The 19,921-nt window shown below is 42.2% G+C and overlaps 1 protein-coding gene across 1 annotated transcript in view; it reads right to left on the reverse strand.

The window, feature by feature from the left end:
• Nucleotides 1–2,099: 2,099 nt before the first annotated feature.
• Nucleotides 2,100–19,921, reverse strand: part of LOC141054887 (uncharacterized) — a 34,885-nt gene continuing 17,063 nt past the window's right edge. The window contains exons 5-9 of the mRNA XM_073551775.1: nucleotides 18,337–18,434; nucleotides 18,180–18,258; nucleotides 13,358–13,455; nucleotides 13,119–13,236; nucleotides 2,100–3,837 (exon numbers count right to left, since the gene is read on the reverse strand). Coding sequence (XP_073407876.1) covers nucleotides 2,291–3,837; nucleotides 13,119–13,236; nucleotides 13,358–13,455; nucleotides 18,180–18,258; nucleotides 18,337–18,434 — 1,940 coding nt within the window. The 3' untranslated portion in view covers nucleotides 2,100–2,290. The remainder of the gene's footprint in view (nucleotides 3,838–13,118; nucleotides 13,237–13,357; nucleotides 13,456–18,179; nucleotides 18,259–18,336; nucleotides 18,435–19,921) is intronic.

Genomic DNA, 19,921 nt, shown 5'->3' on the forward strand with positions numbered 1-19,921 from the left:
GCCGGACGGGCTGCTTGTTGTGCACGGGCCGCTAGACTACTGCAGTAAGGGAATTATCAATGCTGTGGCCACAACCCCTCATTCAGCAATATAAGACCCTTCTGTACTGCCAGCTAGTCTCGCCAGCCGCGCACACCACGCTGCCACCAGCCACGCTTTACTTAATCACAGTTAATTAAGAGGGTCCGTGACTAACCGCAAATTAGTAGCGATTATCTAAAAAAGGCGCATAGTTTGTTTCTTAGAGCATGGAGTCAAACTGATAATTTTACGATTTATTCCCCAAAGTCGGGCAGTGATTACAAATAAAAGTTGCTATAAAGTTGAGACATTAAATATGTACAATACAAATATAACATAAAGGGATTAAAATACAGAAATAAATTACACTTACAGTTGCATATTGTTCTTTAAGCAACCCATGTGGCTTGGGGGAGAGACCAGACGTCCCAAGACATCCGCACGTCTTGTCAGCATGAAAACACAGCTCCAACTGACTGGAATTTGCTAGGGAATACCTATAGACTAGGGTCTGTGACCTCACGAAATGGGCGGTCTGGAGAGGTCCAACCTCCTCTCCAAGTTATGATTTGGCTACAAAACTTAGAATAACTATATCTAAACGAGAAAAGCCCGTACCAACACACATAGGGCATCATTGTTTGTGATTTACCGAATAGAATCCGAAGACACCAAGCATGCCATACTTAGGACACTCCGTTTGGGAGCAATCCATTTATCAGTTTCTGGAGGTTATAACTGTGAAAATTAGGAATTAGTAAGCTGGTTTCATTGCCTACGCAGTGATATGGTTATTATATCTCTCAGGTGTATGGTTTTTACAATATGACTTGTTTTAATACTTCCCATATAGTGGCATCCAGCCTCGGCCAGAACAAAGAGATATTTTCCCTCTAGCTGTGCTTCGAGAGGAAATGCCCGGTATCAGATGCCGGCAGAAAGCACACACACAGACAGCTGCTAAGGGGGGCAAAAGGAGGGGGGGGAAGTGCTGCCAGTGGACAATGTCCTCAGTAGTGTGAAAGGGGAGATTTCTAGAAGGTTCCAACAGAAAACGTCATACTTTATAGACATTTTACATTACACTAGAAACAAGTGCTGGATTATCACTAACTTCCTAAGTCCCATCCATTCCTTCCCAACCGGGATTTCTCATCCGAGCACTTCCCATAAATCTCACCAAGCATTGAGGTGAGCTGAAAGCAATTTTTTTCAATAGATTAATGGTAGGCATGGGTGATGTCTACATAAAAATTCTTTCCTGAAGTCATGTAAAAAAAAGCCGGCCTGCAATTTGCCAGGACACATGCTGAAAAATATGAAGATTCCTGGGATTCTGGAATTTTTTTTGGAACTGATGGATTCAAAACTGTGACATTGCAAAGGTCAGGAATACAATGAAAATGCATGGTGCCTGCAGTGAAACATGGTGGTGGCAGTGTCCTTATGTGGGACTACATGAGCACTGCTGGTGTCGAGGTCTATATGTTATTGATGGTATCATGAATTCACAAATGTTCTGCTTTATAGTGAAAGAGAAGCTGCCATCACTCCGTGCTCTTGGTAGACCTGCACTTTTCCATCATGACAATGGTTCAAGCACACATGTATGGCCAATATTGCATATTAACGAGCATCATAAAAGTGATTCCATGGCCAAGTGTTTTCTGATCTGAACCCCAAACACCTATGGTGAATTCTGAAGAGACAAGTTGCCATCACTTTTCATCCAGCATCCAGGCGCTAAGAAAGCTCGTTATTGAAAAAGAGAAAGAAGATAGATGATGTATTATGTAACCAACTTATGTAAAAAGGCCTAGAAGACTTGGTGCTGTCATTAAAAAATCATGGAAAACATACAAAATGATAGATGTAGTAGCTTTTGATGTGGGGTGTACTCATTTTTTATCAACTAATTTGTGTAACCCTAAAGATTTGGTAATGAAAACTATATTAACCTATCTTACATGTTTTGATTACAATAAAAGTTCCATGAAGTGTTGGCAACATTTTAGAAATTGTTCTTGTGTTCAGTGAGATATTAATAAAAATCTTACCGAACAAAGGGGGTGTACTCATTTATGCTAAGCAATGTTTATTAACATTTATAAAACACAGAACATTAGTTTCTTTCCTGCATGCCTTCTCTCCTGTTTTACAAGATACGATTTATGTATGAAAGATTTCCACCATTCTGAATATGCTTCTATGTGTGACTTCTCTCGTGGCTCACAGGACTTGATTTTTTTGTGAAGCATTTCTCACAGACTTAACATGAATACGGCTTCTCTCCTGTGTGAATTCTCTCGTGTAGAATAAGACTCGTTTTAACCGTGAAAGACTTCCCACATAGTGAACATGAATACGGCTTCTCTCCTGTATGAATTCTCTGATGTTTAATAAGATTCCTTTTAACCGTGAAAGACTTCCCACATTCTGAACATAAATACGGCTTCTCTCCTGTGTGAATTCTCTCGTGTAGAATAAGACTCGTTTTAACCGTGAAAGACTTCCCACATAGTGAACATGAATACGGCTTCTCTCCTGTATGAATTCTCTGATGTCTAATAAGATCCCCTTTATATCTGAAGGACTTCCCACATTCTGAACATGAATACGGCTTCTCTCCTGTGTGAATTCTCTGATGTCTAATAAGATTCCTTTTATTTGTGAAAGACTTCCAACATAGTGAACATGAATACAGCTTCTCTCCTATGTGAATTCTCTTGTGTATAATAAGACTCGTTTTAACCGTGAAAGACTTCCCACATAGTGAACATGAATACAGCTTCTCTCCTGCATGAATTCTCTCATGTGTATTAAGATTTGCTTTAAGCGTGAAAGACTTCCCACATTCCGAACATGAAAATGGCTTTTCTCCTGTGTGAATTCTCTCATGTAGAGCAAGCTTTGATTTCAATAAAAAACATTTCCCACATTCAGAGCATGAATATGACTTCTCTCCTGTGTGATTTCTCTGATGTTTAACAAGAGTCCCTTTATTTGTGAAGGACTTACCGCATTCCGAACATGAAAATGGTTTTTCTCCTGTGTGAATTCTCTCATGTACAATAAATTGTGATTTATTTGTAAAGCATTTCTCACATTCTGAACATGAATACTGCTTCTCTCCTGTATGAATTTTCTGATGTGTAATAAAATTACATTTTTGTGAGAATGTCTTCCCACATTCCAAACAAGAAAATGTTTTTTCTCCTTTGTGAATTGTCTCATGTGTAGCAAGATCTGATTTATATAAAAAACATTTCCCACATTCTGAACATGAATATGGCTTCTCTCCTGTATGAATTCTCTGATGTGTATTAAGACTTGCTTTAACCGTGAAAGACTTCCCACATTCCAAACATGAAAATGGCTTTTCTCCTGTGTGAATTCTCTCATGTGTAGCAAGACCTGATTTACATGAAAAACATTTCCCACATTCTGAACATGAAAATGGCTTTTCTCCTGTGTGTATTCTCTGATGTGAAACAACTTGTGATTTATAGGTAAAGCATTTCCCACATTCTGAACAGGAGTATCTCTTTTTTCCTTTGTGTTTTCTTTGTGCTAACAAATCTGAGCTTGTAGTAAGTTGCTTGTCACACTGAAATCTTGTATCCACGTTGTCACCTGGAATTGTGGTAACAATGTGAGATTGCTCAGGAGAGGGTTCCTCAGGATTAGGAGTATAAGAAAGTGAAGTGCTGTGAAGTCCAGGAGCTCCATGAAGGGTATTGAGGTTTTCTCCATTAGACTGCTTCCTGATATCTTCTTTACAGTTTAGTGATAACCAGTTATTCTCACAAGGATTTCCTATAGGGATGAAAGATAGATTGGATGTGATTTTTTTGACAACACAAAAGGGATTTCTAATTTTTTTTATGGCACTCAAAATGAAAACCCTCGTAAGTACCGGTAATAAGAAAGACAACTACATGGCATAACATTAAACATGACGACGGGTAAAATGAATAACACTTATAAACTGGTGACATTGGCACAAGTCAGGGGTGGCAGAGACTACACAGCAATAGACAGTTCTTAAAGGAAACCAGTCATCAGGAATTACCCCACTAATGTATCACCAGTGCCATTCACTCTCTTAGCAAGCTTCCTATCATGCCCTTAGTGTAGAAAAGTGTCCACGCAATTAAAAATGGAGCTTTAATATTCAGTACCGTACGCAAATGAGATCGACTATTCACAAAAGTGGCTGTACATCCAGGAGCCGTCCAGCTCCAGCCACTGTAATCACGTCCTCAGTTTGCCTAAGGCAGTGTTTCTCAACTCCGGTCAAGACCCACCAACAGGGCAAGTGTCTCAAACCCGCCGCTGACATGGGACGCCAGCGGACAGAGGGACGTAACGTACTGCCGACACACGGCTATCACAGGCACAGTGGGGGCTTATCTTAGTTATCCCACCACTGGCACCATGTGACAAAAATACAGCAAGCTAGTCTGTTGTGAGTTCATTTTCCCCTTCGCCACTGAGGTCTGGTGAACTCCCTCTTCTGATAAAGGAAGGTAGTGAGCCTGATTATCAAGCACCTGAGCCTAATGATGATGACTGGCTGCGTGGAGTCACGGACTGGATATAAGGCTGTCGACGCCCTTCTGTCCTGCGGGTGATTTCTCTGTGGAATTCTAGGAGACCAGTCTGATTCCTGCTCCTCAAAAGCTAAGTTTTCTGCTTTGCCTTTTAGTATTTGTGTTTTGGTTTGCCTTGCTTTTTTGGATTCTGCCATTCCCTGCTGGGGTGAGCTGAATTCCTTTTTGCCTGTTGCTCTGTCTTCAGAAAATTCCTGAGTGCTGACAGTCCTTTTGAAGCCTAGCTTCTTCAGGGCCTTTTTCTCTGTCAGTCTGTTGGCTCTTATTTTCATAGGGTTTTTCACGGATTGCAGACAGCAGCCTTCCTATCCTGTCCTGTCTAGTTGGCTTGGGCCCCATCTTTTGCTCAGTCTATCTTTCTGTCTGTGTTAGTGTTTTTTCTTCTTGCTTCACCGTCATTATATGTTGGGGGCTGCCTATTGCTTTGGGGTCTGCTCTGGGGCAGTTTAGATTTCCCTTTCTGTCTTTAGGCTATGTAGTTCTCTGGCTGTGATCGAGGGGTCTAGGGCATCATAGGAACCCCCCACGGCTACTGCTAGTTGTGTTGATAGGTTCAGGGATCTGCAATCCGATAGCTGCCAACTTCTCTGGTTTTCTGGACTTAGCTAGCATTTCTGTTTTTGCCTCCTACGGTGACTCATTCATAACGCTAGTCTTGCCCTAACAATTTATCGCAGGGGGGTTATTTTGGATGCCCCACCACTGATAACAACCTTCCACGAACTGCGGGGATTATGTATATCCCACTTTCTCAGTTCCACTTTGGAACTCGCAGCTCTCCGGCGCCCACCTTATCCTCAGGACAGTCAGGGAACTACACCTGGGATAATTGGTCCCCGGGCAGCTGCTTCAATGAGGTCTGGCCACCCGGCACGCTGTAGTGAGGGAATTATCAATGCTCTGGCCGCAGCCACCCAATTAGCTTATCAAATCCCTTTCCGTCACAGCCAGCAATACCCGGGGCCCAAATCACATTTCGCCGCCACCAGCTATGATTCACTTAATCAATGAGTTAAGAGGGTCCGTAGCAAACCCCCAAATTAGTAGCAATTATCTTAAAGGCGCATAAGTTCCTTTCTTAGAGCATGAAGACAGACTGATAATTTTAGGATTTATTCCCCAAAAGGAGGGCAGTGATTACATAGATAAAACGATTTTACAAAGTTGAGACATTAGATATGTACATTGCAAATATAAAACAGATGAAAAGCAGAAATCAAACTTACAGTTGCTTAATGGTCTTTAGGCAAGCCATGTGGCAGGGGGATGGGCAGCAGCCATACATCCCCGTTCATCTGCGAACCTCTTGGCATGACGCCTCTGGCAGACTTGACTGGTTTGTTCAAAGGAATGCCTTATGGCCTCTGCTGTGTGACATCACAGAAGGGGTTGCCTGGAGAGGTTGAGCCCCCTACTCTGGAAGTTACAATCTACTTACAAACTTATAATAATTATATCTAGCCGAGGAAAGCTCGTATAAAGACGCACATGGTATCATTTGTTGTAGTTCGTTGAATACAATAAAACAAAACCAGACACGCTGTAGTTATGACACACCATTTGGGAGTAATCCATATCTCAGTTCCTGGGGGTGTTAGAACCGTGAAAATTAGGGATCAGAACGTCGGTCCTACGCAGGGATGTGATTATTATATCTCTGCCGCGAGCGAGGTGCACGCTAGAGCTTCTTTTAATATCTCTCATTGCTGAATTGGCCTCATGGCTTCAAACAAAAGAAATCCTTTCCCTTAGCTAATCAACATTCCTTGCAGGGGAGAGGGGACAAATGCTTGCAGAGGAAGTGTCCTATTACCAATGCAGACACAGCTGTGGGTGAATAAGGGGGGGGGGGGTTTCAGCGGTGACAGGCAGATTTTCTCATCAGTAAAGCAGCAAAGGGAGATTCTAGAATGTACCAACAAAATCATATCTCACTTAAACATTACAGCAAGTTTTCAGGATTTCCTTAGTATTGCACAGGTGAAAATTTCATCACCTATGCAATAATGAAATCCTGAAAACTTGACCTGTTGGTGGGTCTTGTGGACTGGAGTTGAGAAACACTGGCCTAAGGGCATGATAGGAAACCTTAGAAGCCTGCAACAGCACTGAAGGCACATTAACCCCTTAAGGACCAAGACACTTTGTACACTAATGGCCAAGCCTCATTTTACAGTTCTGACCAGTGTCACTTTAAGAGGCAATAACTCTGGAGCTTCCACACATCCCAGTGATAGTAAGAAGACTGTTTTTTTGTGACATCGTACTTCATGTCAGTGGTAAATTTTGGTCATTTGTGTTTATTTATGGAAATTTCAAAAATTTGACAAAAAATGTGAGTATTTTGCAGTTTGCAAACTTTGAATTTATATGTCTTTATACCAGATAAGTAATTAATGACATTTACCACTTGTCTAGTTTACAGCAGCATCATTTTTAACTCCATTCCGGCATCTGGTGTACTAGTACGCCAATGTCGGACACCCTCCATTTGATGTGAGCTCCGGCATTGAGCCCTCATCTTCTCCGGCACATGTCAGCTGTTTAAAAACATCAGCTCGGCACGCAAAAATTAAGCCCTCACCCAACCCGAGATCACGAAAACTGGAGACGCTACGGGTATCGGAAAATGGCGCAAGTTTTTTATTTTTCAATTTGAAATTTTTTTCCTGTTATCCAGTACACAATATCATAGAATCATAGAATCGTAGAGTTGGAAGGGACCTCCTGGGCCATCTGGTCCAACCCCCTGCTCAAAGCAGGATTCGCTAAATGGTAAAACCAACGGTGTCGATCACAAGTACAACTTGTCCCGCAAAAAACAAGCCCTCACATGGCCATTTTGACCAAAAAATAAAAGTTATGGCTCTCTCTATCTCTAAAAGTGACTCAATTTTAAAAACTGCACCCCTCAAGGTGCTCACAACCACATTCAAGAAGTTTATTAACCCAACATGTGCTTCACAGAAATTAAAGCAACATGGAAGGAAAAAATTAAATTTTACTTTTTCCTACAAAAATGTTATTTAGCCCCAAATTTTGCATTTTTACAAGGATAACAGGAGAAAATGGACCACATAATTTGTTGTGTACTTTCCCCTGAGTATGCCGATACCCCATATGTGGGGGAAAACTACTGTTTTGGCGCATGGCAGGGTTCGGAAAGGAAGGAGCGCAATTTGATTTTTGGAGTGCAAAATCGGCAAAAATAGATAGTGGATGCCATGTTGTGTTGGAGAGCCCCTGATGTACCTAAACAGTGGAAACGCCCACAACTGACCCAAATTTAGAAAATACACCCATCAAGGAATGTAAAGGTATGGTGAGCATTTTGAAATCACAGGTGCTTCATAAAATTTTAAGACTGTGAGAATGTATCATTTTAACAAAGAAATCATCCAGAGGTGCAGCGAGCAAATTGACTCCATTTGTGGTTCACAAAATGTTATACCAATGAACGGTGAAGAAAAAAAAAATTATATTTTTACCACTGTAATGTTTTAGCCCCAGATTTTACATTTTCACAAGAGAAAATGGGTAAAGATGACCACATAAATTATTGCACAATTTTTGCTGAACGTGGCAATACCCCATATGTGTCTGTACAGTACTGCTTAGCAACATGGCGAGACTCAGGAGGGAAGAAGCGCTATTTGACTCTTGGAGAACAAATTTTCTAGAGGCATTTTGGGGTAAACAACATTTTGGATCACATTTATCCTTTGCTCCACGCTGAGCACTTACATCAAGGTTTCCATCTAAATCTACAAAATACGTGATTCAGATGACATTTCCGAGGGATCCATTCCCTATAATGAGGCAGTAGTTACTCTGGACTCTGTCTGGCCTCTGTTCAGTGGTGTCCTTTTATGTGCTGCACAAAACTGTGGTCGATCGCTCTTTAATGCACGCTTAAAAAGACGGTCACTGCCGAACCATAGGACAGAGTGCGTCCACAGTGCCTCCATCTTCCTTATTGTAGAGAATCTTCCGCCAGAGGTTCTGTCTGAATCAAAAGCTCAGACATGTATATGGCAGCATGGGACTTATGTAACAAAAATATTAAAGTAAAGGATGGAATATTAAAAAATGTATAATTAGAAAAATTAAATATGTGCTTCCTAAATCATTATAAAGAGGTGGGAAGGCGGCTCCGATATTCATCGGTGCACCGCCAGACTCTGTACAGGAGCAGTCACGCCATCACCGGACACTTCTGTAGTGAGCAGTGAATAAAGCTCTGCTGCACTGGAGACTTCACACGAAATCACACACCGGTCATCATTGTCACACGCCAATCACTATTACAGACTAGACATTATGACATGAAAAAACCTCAAAAGTCCAATATCCGGGGTTCAAGAATCAATTGTCAAACCAGAAAGCACCAGAACAAAAAAAACCTTTAAAATTTAACTTTTGATAGAGTCATTAAAACAACCCATATAAGGATAACTAAATATACCAGGGGGTAAAAGGTCAGCTATTTATATAGAAGAAATGTTTTTTTTACCATATATATATACAGGGGCAAAAAGGCTAAATTGTCCTATTAGGCCTTATAGTGACCCTTCCTGACCACGGAGGTTGGCACCCTAGTTGCAGACGATATGGCGCCCCCGCTCAACGTCGGCGTCCCTAGTTACGCCCTAGACCACCCTGCGTATACAAAAAAGGACACAAAAAAGAAAATACACACACACACCTACGGTACCAAAAAAACACAAACAAAAGTGAAGAGACAATAAGTCTCAATTAAAAGTGCTATAGCGCTGTAAACCTTATCTCGTAGTATAATCTTCTCTCAAAATTTTTTGAGAGATTGCAGCTTTAATGGGACTTATCTCGTAGTCAAAAATACGAGCTGCAGTAGACGAAAATACTTGGGCTTAATACCCTATTCAATAATTTATAAAAAAACGTCTACCAAGGGGTTAAACCACAATTCACAATAAATGCAGCTTCCAATAGAACTTATCTCGTAGTAGAAAACAACATAAGCTGCTACCAAATCATACCTGGGTTTAATCCCCCATCATCTATAGGGAGACTGAGAAAATTCAACAGCACAAATAGAACAATTATATAAGGACACACATTTAAACTTAAGCACACTGCATATATTAGGTGCCAGAAAAAATGCTGACATAAATGTGCTCTCTGCACCATGTGAAATGTTGGAAAAGCAGAGATATATAATCGCCCAGTCTTCTATGCAACAAAAAAAGGGTAACAATGGATAATAACTAGTGTTGAGCATTCCGATACCGCAAGTATCGGGTATCGGCCGATACTTGCTGTATCGGAATTCCGATACCGACTTCCGATATTTTTTCAATATCGGAATTCGGCATCGGAATCGGAAGTTCAGTTGATTGACGGCCTGACGTCATCATGATGCGCGGTGTGTGCGCATCATGATGCGCCGTCATTTCGGGCCTTCCGGGGGTCTCTGCCGGCCTGCCGGGGGGCTGTGCCGGCCTGCCGGGGGGCTGTGTGGACTGCCCGGGGTCTGTACCGGCCTGCCGGGGGGCTGTGCCGGCCTGCCGGTGGTCTGTGCACCCTGTGGGGGTCTGTACCGGCCTGCCGGGGGGCTGTGCCGGCCTGCCGGGGGGCTGTGCTGATGTCCGGGGGTCTGTGCAAGCATCGTCCGATGGGACTACAAGTCCCATCGGGCGATGCCTGCTACCATGACAGTGATTGACACATTAGCCAATGATGGGACAGTAGTAGTCCCATCATCCGGCTAATGTGTTAAATGTTAAAAAAAAAAAAAAAAAAAAATACTACATACATACTACATGCATGCTACATACATACTACATGCATGCTACATACATACTACATGCATGCTACATACATACTACATATATACTACATACATACTACATACATACTGCATGCTACATACATACTACATACATACTACATGCATGCTACATACATACTACATATATACTACATACATACTACATACATGCTACATACATACTGCATGCTACATACATACTACATACATACTACATGCATGCTACATACATACTACATATATACTACATACATACTACATACATGCTACATACATACTGCATGCTACATACATACTACATGCATGCTACATACATACTACATATATACTACATGCATGCTACATACATACTACATGCTACATACATGCTACATACATGCTACATACATGCTACATACATGCTACATGCATGCTACATACATACTACATGCATGCTACATACATACTACATGCATGCTACATACATACTACATGCATGCTACATACATACTACATGCATGCTACATGCATGCTACATACATACTACATGCTACATACATACCACATATATACTACATACATACAATACATTCATACAATACATACATAGACATACAGTACATATAACATAGAGTAACATACTTACCAATACTTGTCACATTGTTCCCCGAAGCCATTGTCTTTTCCGGGATAAATATTAACATAACAAACCACAAAAATACTCACCCACGATCCGAAGCAGTCCACGAGTGTGTCCCACGACGATCTTGGGTAGAGAACTGCAGCATCAGATGATGCTGCCGTTCTCTACGGGCTGCAGGAATCCAATGACGGAAGGTAGGTATCCTTCCGCACTGTATTCCTCCGCCACTTAAAAAAAAAAAAGTCCCTAGTCTCACTTTATGCCATTGCTGTGTGGGAAATTCCCACACAGCAATGGCATAAAGTGAGACTAGGGACTTTTTTTTTTTAAGTGGCGGAGGAATACAGTGCGGAAGGATACCTACCTTCCGTCATTGGATTCCTGCAGCCCGTAGAGAACGGCAGCATCATCTGATGCTGCAGTTCTCTACCCAAGATCGTCGTGGGACACACTCGTGGACTGCTTCGGATCGTGGGTGAGTATTTTTGTGGTTTGTTATGTTAATATTTATCCCGGAAAAGACAATGGCTTCGGGGAACAATGTGACAAGTATTGGTAAGTATGTTACTCTATGTTATATGTACTGTATGTCTATGTATGTATTGTATGAATGTATTGTATGTATGTAGTATATATGTGGTATGTATGTAGCATGTAGTATGTATGTAGCATGCATGTAGTATGTATGTAGCATGCATGTAGTATGTATGTAGCATGCATGTAGTATGTATGTAGCATGCATGTAGCATGTAGTATGTATGTAGCATGCATGTAGTATGTATGTAGCATGCATGTAGTATGTATGTAGCATGCATGTAGCATGCATGTAGTATGTATGTAGTATGTATGTAGTATGTATGTAGTATGTATGTAGCATGTATGTAGTATGTATGTGGTATGTATGTAGCATGTAGTATTGTATGTAGTATGTATGTGGTATGTATGTAGCATGTAGTATGTATGTAGCATGTATGTAGCAGGCATGTAGCATGTATGTAGCATGTATGTAGTATATATGTAGTATGTATGTAGCATGTAGTATGTATGTAGCATGCATGTAGTATGTATGTAGTATTTTTTTTTTTTTACATTTAACACATTAGCCGGATGATGGGACTACTACTGTCCCATCATTGGCTAATGTGTCAATCACTGTCATGGTAGCAGGCATCGCCCGATGGGACTTGTAGTCCCATCGGACGATGCCTGCACAGACCACCGGCAGGCCGGCACAGCCCCCCGGCAGGCCGGCACAGCCCCCCGGAGCCTGCACAGCCCCCCGGCAGGCCGGCACAGCCCCCCGGCAGGCCGGCACAGCCCCCCGGAGCCTGCACAGCCCCCCGGCAGGCCGGCACAGCCCCCCGGCAGGCCGGCACAGCCCCCCGGCAGGCCGGCACAGCCCCCCGGCAGGCCGGCACAGACCACCGGAGCCTGCACAGACCCCCTGGCAGGCCGGCACAGCCCCCCGAAAGGCCCGTACAGACCCCAGAGAGGCTGTACAAGGGCAGGAAAGGGTTTTTCTTATTCCGATACCGGAAGTCCCATAGACTTGAATGGGACTTCCGGTATCGGAATCGGCGATACCGATACTTTTTTTAAAGATCGGCCGATACCATCCGATACGATACTTTGAAGTATCGGACGGTATCGCTCAACTCTAATAATAACCCCATCAAATGCCAGATAAATGCTCTCTCCGTCAAATGATACCAGACGCAGAGACAGACATAATGTTATGCATAGACTATGCAGTGTTGCTTATAGAAAAGGACAGATTTCTTAATATATCTGTTCCATCATGAGGTACACAATTTTCCCCCAGCGTCCATTAATCATCAGTCTGCAAGGTATAGTGTACAAAAAAGGTACTTATCAGCCATTCATGGAAACGAAACCCAATTTTTTTCTTCTATATAAATAGCTGACCTTTTACCCCCTGGTATATTTAGTTATCCTTATATGGGTTGTTTTAATGACTCTATTAAAAGTTAAATTTTAAGAGTTTTTTTTTGTTCTGGTGCTTTCTGGTTTGACACTAGACATCATCACATACCTGTGGAAACATCTACCGGAATCTCCTCCTTCCCGTCACTCACACACGGCTGATCCCCCCTCGTCATCGCTTCTTCTTCTGTCTCATCCTTCACTTTATTCCTAGTTGGATCTTCCTCCTGATATATCAGATGTAACAATCAGCACAATACGAGAAACCACCAAAATCTGTGACACCTATGACCTCTATCAGAAATGTCCCCCATATACAGATCCGGTACAGGGCTCAGCGCCGTCTACCTGATGATCCTCCGGGATGTTGCGATTCTCCTCTGAACAGTCCTGGGAATACAGAGGACGGGGACATCTTTCTGGTGGATTTCTTTCCACGAGTTCATCTGTAGGAAACACACAGTGATGGAATACAGCGGCATGTTAACCCCATTCACCTCGAAGCCTGTGTTCACCTTCCTGACCAGGCCAATTTTTACAATTCCGACCAAAGTCACTTTATGAGGTCAAAACTCTAGAACGCTTCAACGGATCCCTCTGATTCGGAGGCTGTTTTCTCATGACATATTGTACTTTATGATATTGTTAAAATTTCTCTGATATGAATTGCACTTATTTGTTAAAGAAACGGAGATTTGGCAAAAATGTTGAAAATTTTGCAATTTTCAAATTTTACTTTTTATGCCCTTAAATCAGAGTCATATCGCACAAAATGGTTAATAAATAACATTTCCCACATGTCTACTTCACATCACCACAGTTTAGGAAACATTTTTTTTTTGTTAGGACATTATAAGGTTAAAAGTTGACCAGAGATTTTACATTTTTACAACAAAATTTGCAAAACCATTATTTTTTAGGGACCACCTCACATTTGAAGCGACTTTGAGGGGCCTATATGACAAAAATACCCAAAAATGACCCCATTCTAAAAACTGCACCCCTGAAGGTACTCAAAACCACAGTCAAGAAGTTTATTAACCCTTCAGGTTCTTAACAGGAATTTTTGGAATGTGGAAAAAAAAAACATTTACTTTTCTTTCACAAAAATTTTCATGTAGACCTAATTATTTTTACTTTCACAAGGGTAACAGGAGAAAATGGACCATGTATTTTGTTGTGCAATTTCTCCTGAGCATGCCGATACCCCATATGTGGGGGAAATCTACTGTTTGGGCACACGGCAGTGCTCAGACGGGAAGGAGCGCCATTTCACTTTTTGAATGTAAAATTTACTGCCATAATTCGCAGTCGCCATGTCACGTTTGGAGAGCCCCTGATGTGCCTAAACAGTGGAAACCCCCACAAGTGACCAAATTTTAGAAATTATAACCCTTTGGGAATTTATCTACAGATGTAGTGACGATTTTGACTCCATGGGTGTTTTCCAGAAAAAAGCAGCAGTGGATGTTTCTGAGTGAAAATTGCAAATTGCAGTTGTAGTGACCAGTACATTATGCCCAGCCTGTGCTTCTGGAGACATGCACCTGTAAATCAGGCGGGCTCTCATCACTACAGAAATGCCAAACATGTGGGCGCTAAATGTTGTTTAGGCACACTGGGATTCAGAAGGGAGGGGGGCATTCGGATTTGGGAGAATTTGCAGAATTTCTTTAGGGGAGCGAGAAGCCATTTAGCTTTTCCAGAGCCTTTTGTGCTACCAGTAAGGTGGAAGCACCCTATATTTCCTTTAACAAATGACAGACCTGAGTTGAGACTTTCTTTTTCTGTGGAGTGAGTTGAAGCTTTTATTGGGATCATTGTACATAACTTTTGGGATCACATTTATCCTGTGCTCTACGCTGAGCACTTACTTTGGGGTTTACATCTAAATATCTGAGTGACGTGACAAATGAAACCCGAGGAATCCATTCAATATAATGAGGAAGCAGATTTACTCTGGACTCCGTCTGGCCTCTGTTCAATGGTGTCCTTTTCAGAACTGCACAATACTGTGGCCTTTTATGCAATCCTAAAAAGACGGATACCGCCGGATCACAGGTCCTATGGCGTCCACAGTGCCTCCATCTGTCTCATTATAGGCAATCTTCTGCCGGGGGTTCTGTTTGAATGACATACTTCAGAGATTTACACAGAAACCCCGGGGTAAGCGCTCAGTGCAGAGCGCAGGATAAATGTGCGCCGAGCATTACTGCGATCTTTGGGTGGCAGAATGAAAAAAATTCAACAGCATGTGAAGAATTAGTTTTCTTTATTTTTCGCTCCTCGTGCGGTATAAGTGATTAGACGACTTTATTCTTTGGTTCGGTGCGATTACAGCGATACCAGATTTATATCGGGTTTTTATGTTTGGCAGCTGTCACACACTAAAAGATATTTTTTATTGCGAAAACTAGTTTTTGCATCACCATATTTTGAGAGCTATAATTTTTTCATATTTCGGCTGACAGAGTCATGTGAGGGCTTGTTTTTTTGTGGGACGAGCTGACTTTTTTTTGGTACCAGTTTCGGGCACATGACATTTTTTGATCGCATTCAATTCCAATTTTCAGAAGACAGAATGAACAAAAACCAGCATTTAATTAATTGCTTTTTGCTTTATTTTTTTTTATACCGTTCAGCGTGTGGTAAAATTGGTATGGCAGCTTTTTTCTTCGGGTCAGTACGATTACAGCGATACCTCATTTATATTTTTTTATGTTCTGGCGCTTTTACATAACTATTTTATGGAAAAAAATAATTATTTTTACATCGCTTTATTCTGAGAGCTATAACTTTATTTTTCTGCTGTTGGAGCTGTATGGCGGCTTGTTTTTTGCTGGATAAGATGACGTTTTCAGCAGTACCATTTTTATTTACATACGTCTTTTTGATCTCGTTTTATTGCACGTTTTATTAGGCGGTATGATGATAAAGCATTGTTTTTAGCCTCGTTTTTTCACTGAAGGGGTTAACAAGTAGAATAGTATTATAGATCGGGTTGTTACGGACGCGGCAAATATGTGTACTTTTATTGTTTTTTATTTACATAAATAAGTGTATTTATTGGAAATATATATATTTTTTCTTCATTTAGGACATTTTAAAAAAAATATCTTTACACATCACTATATAATGTCTGATCTCTAATCTGACTCTTTGCTTAGTAACAGATCAGCAGCGATCTGACAGGCAGTGAAGGAGGCGTCTCAGGTCCTGCTGTCAGCAGGCGCTCGCAAGACATTTCCCTGCCGGACCCAGAAGGACCCCGTGGCCATCTTGGTGCCGTTGGTCTCCATAGAGACCCTCAGAACATGTCCTGAGGGATGCATGCAGGGAACTGATTCCCTGCGCGATGCTTCTCTATGCCGCAGTCACTATTGACAGCAGCATCATATGGGTTAAATGCCCGCGACTGGTGCTAGCCCCGATCGTGGGCATTGCTGCGTGGAGTCAGCTGTCACATACACCTGCACCCGATCGCCGTGGCGCTCAGCGTGAGGCCGTGCGATCAATGCGCCGTACTAGTATTGCTGTTTGCAGGAACGCACCTCACGCAGAGCAGTACGGCACATTTCGGGAAGGGGTTAAAGTTTGGACACCCCTGGACAAAATTACTATTATTGTGAACAGTTAAGCAAGTTGAAGATGAAATTAGCATTTTAGGCAAAAAAAATAAAAGGAAAATGTGCCAATGCAAAAGTTTGGGGACCCTGCAGAGTTAGTACCAAGTAGCATCTCCTTTTACAAGCATCACAGCTTGTAAACGTTTTTGTAGCCAGACAAGAGTCTCAAATCTTGTTTGCGGGATTTTCCTCTATTCTTCCTTGGAGAATTCCTCCCGTTCTGTGAGATTCCTGGGGCGTCTTCCATCCTCTGCTATACTGAGGTCTAACCACAGATTTTCAATGATGCTCAGATAAGGGGACTATGAGGGCCATTGTAAAACCTTCAGTTTGCGCCATTTGAGGTAATCTATTGTGGATTTTGACGTGTGTTTAGGACCATCATCCATTTGTAGAAGCCATCCTCTTCCTCTTTTCACCTTCAGCTTTTTTACAGATGTGTTATGTTTGCATCAAGAATTTGTTGAAATTTTATTGAGTCCATTCTTCCCTGTACCTGTGAAATGTTCCCTGTACCATTGGCTGAAGCACATCCCCAAAGCATGAATGATCCCCATGCTTAATGGTTGGCGAGATTTTCTTTTCCTGGAATTCTGTTCCTTTTTTCTCCACACATACCTTTGATCATTGTGGCCACAGAGTTCTATTTTATCCTCATCGGTCCACAGGACTTGTTTCCAAAATGCATCAGGCTTGGTTAGATGTTCTTTTGCAGACTTCTGACGCTGAATTTTATGGTGAGGAAGCTGGAGAGGTTTTCTCCTTATTACTCTTCCATGAAGGCCATATTTTTGCAGGTGTCTGTGAACAGTAAAACAATGTACAACTCCATTCTGCTAAATCTTTCTGAAGGTCTTTTGCAGTCAAGAGGGGGTTCTAATTTGCCTCTCTAGAAATTCTACAAGCAGCTTTCACTGAGATGTTGCTTGGTCTTCCAGACCTTATCTTGACCTCCACTGTTCCTGTTAACTGATATTTCTTAATTACATTTCTAACTGAGGAAAGGGCAACTTGAAAACACTTTGCTATCTTCTTATAGCCTTGTCCTGCTTTCTGGGCCTCCATTTTCAGAGTGCTAGGCAGCTGCTTAGAAGAAGCCATGGCTGATGTTTTTTGCCAAAAGGTTAGAGGAGGCAAGGTTTTTATGAAGTATGACTGGGCCTTTCCTAACGATGATAGTGAGGAAGCCATAACCACAACAGGCTAATAAAGGTCTGAAACCTTCGTCAAAGTTATCATAGTTCACAAATCTCTGAGGGTGCCCAAATTTTTGAATTGTCCTATTTTCCTTTCTGTAATTTATTAAATTAAAAAAAATGATTAAACATATTTTTTTTTACCTAAAATACAAAGAAAATGTGCCATCTTTAACTTTAAGCCTTTTAGAGATCATTTCATTTTCAACTTGCTTAACTGTTCACAACAGCAATTTTGACCAGGGGTGCCCAAACTTTTACATACCTCTATAGATTGTGTCATGTGATAAGATGATGGGAGTAGTAGTAGGTGACCACAGCACAGACATGACAGTCTCCCCTCCTCACCCTGCTGATCGGCCCATATTGCAATCGTCTCTTGTGCTCCATGTATAACCGCAACCTTAATATCAATCAGATCTTCACCCTAAAAAGAAAAATGTAAGATGAGCTCAGGTCCCATCACTTCATGGTCAGATGTTGTGGGGGCTTCAATGTCATCTACCTGATGATCCTCCGGGATGCTGTGATTCTCCTCTGGACAGTCCTGGGGATACAGAGGACGGGGACATCTCTCTGGTGGATTTCTCCTCCTGGATCCATCTGTGGAGACACACAGACTGAATACATGACCTGCCGTGTATCTGTCTATATATGAGACACGTCTCTCAGAACCGGTAATTCTAGGTTTATGTATCAGGGACTAAATTACATTGTTGTGGTCCTCACCACCGGTACCGGGGTCCCAGCACATTGTGGGCCCCAAGTATGAAGTGATAATCAGCGAGGCCAAAGCCTAATGCTCTCTGCTCTGCACCCGGAGGATGAGGACCCTGAGGAAGGGGGACAGAGAAGACCCTCGTCAGTCAGATGGAGGAGCCGCACTAAGAAAAACAACTTCTGCAAGTTTCCGCTCCACCAGGGATGGAACCACAGAGGAGCTGGAGAAAGCTCCACATTTCTATCCAGCGGTTTCTTCTCCCCTAATTCACCGTTATGGAGATTGGCGGAAGGACGGTTACCATTTACCAGTTATTGTTTTTTGAGAGTGTCAGTAACTGGGGGTGTGTGGATGCCCCCAGTTGTCAGGGATTTATTATATGCCACTAATTGTCACGACTTTATTATTTATTTATTGGTCTTGGCTCATATAACCACCTACAACTTTTGTTTCCACTTCAGTTCCGGTTTTGGAACTTGCAGCTCGCTGGCGTCCCCCTTGCCCTTAGGTTAGTCCGGGAACTGCATCCAGGATAAGTAGTCATCAGAAAGGCTGCCTTGCCGTGTACTGGTTATTGGGCACTCTGCAGTGAGGGTGGTATGTATATTCCCAGGCAGGAAATACACACATAAACCTCCGTTCCATCAGTGTCAGGGTCTCCCAAATACCCCAGAACACTTTGCTGCCACCAGCTCCTCGTTTGGCATTTAAAATCAATATCGGGTCAGGAGCCAACCCACACGGTAGTGTAATTAGCGTGGAGGTCGTGGTGGTACGTTTATAGAGCAAGGAAAAACGAAACTAGTAAATTTATAGATTTACTCCAGAAAATATACGTAGTTTACAAAATTAGAAAAAGATGTTACAAAAGAGACAAGATACGGTATATACAGACAATACAAAGTAAAATGGATTAAAATATTAAACTTACACATCTCAGTCACTGGCACGCCGTGTGGAGCTGGGGAAGGGGAGTTCCCAAGGACAAAGATATAGTCCACAGCACAGATGGTAGATCGCCGTCTCCCAAGGTCTGAATAACTGTCATGTCGGACACTGTTCGCACTAGGGTGTCCGGAAGACAGCGGTAATACCCCATCCCACCACATGGTTCTCAGCGGCGCTGGTTGGTCTTCTGATCCGGCTTGGATTGGGTTAACCAGGTTGTCATTCTGGCTGAGGGCTTAGCCACGCCCTCTGTCTTTAAATTGTCCTGCTTGACTATGGGCGTCGCCGACTATAGCTCTTGCCTTGTGCTAGCGATACCGGTCTGGAGTGGTGGTCTAAGGAGCATACGGTTTCTGGTGTAGTATATTCCGTTGTTGCCATTTTGCCTCCCTGTGTTGTATTTTTTGGTTGCCCTTGCACA

Source organism: Dendrobates tinctorius, unplaced genomic scaffold (assembly GCF_039654945.1).
Source record: "Dendrobates tinctorius isolate UK_male_01 unplaced genomic scaffold, ASM3965494v1 ptg000180l, whole genome shotgun sequence".
In the NCBI taxonomy this organism is placed as follows: Eukaryota; Metazoa; Chordata; class Amphibia; order Anura; family Dendrobatidae; genus Dendrobates; species Dendrobates tinctorius.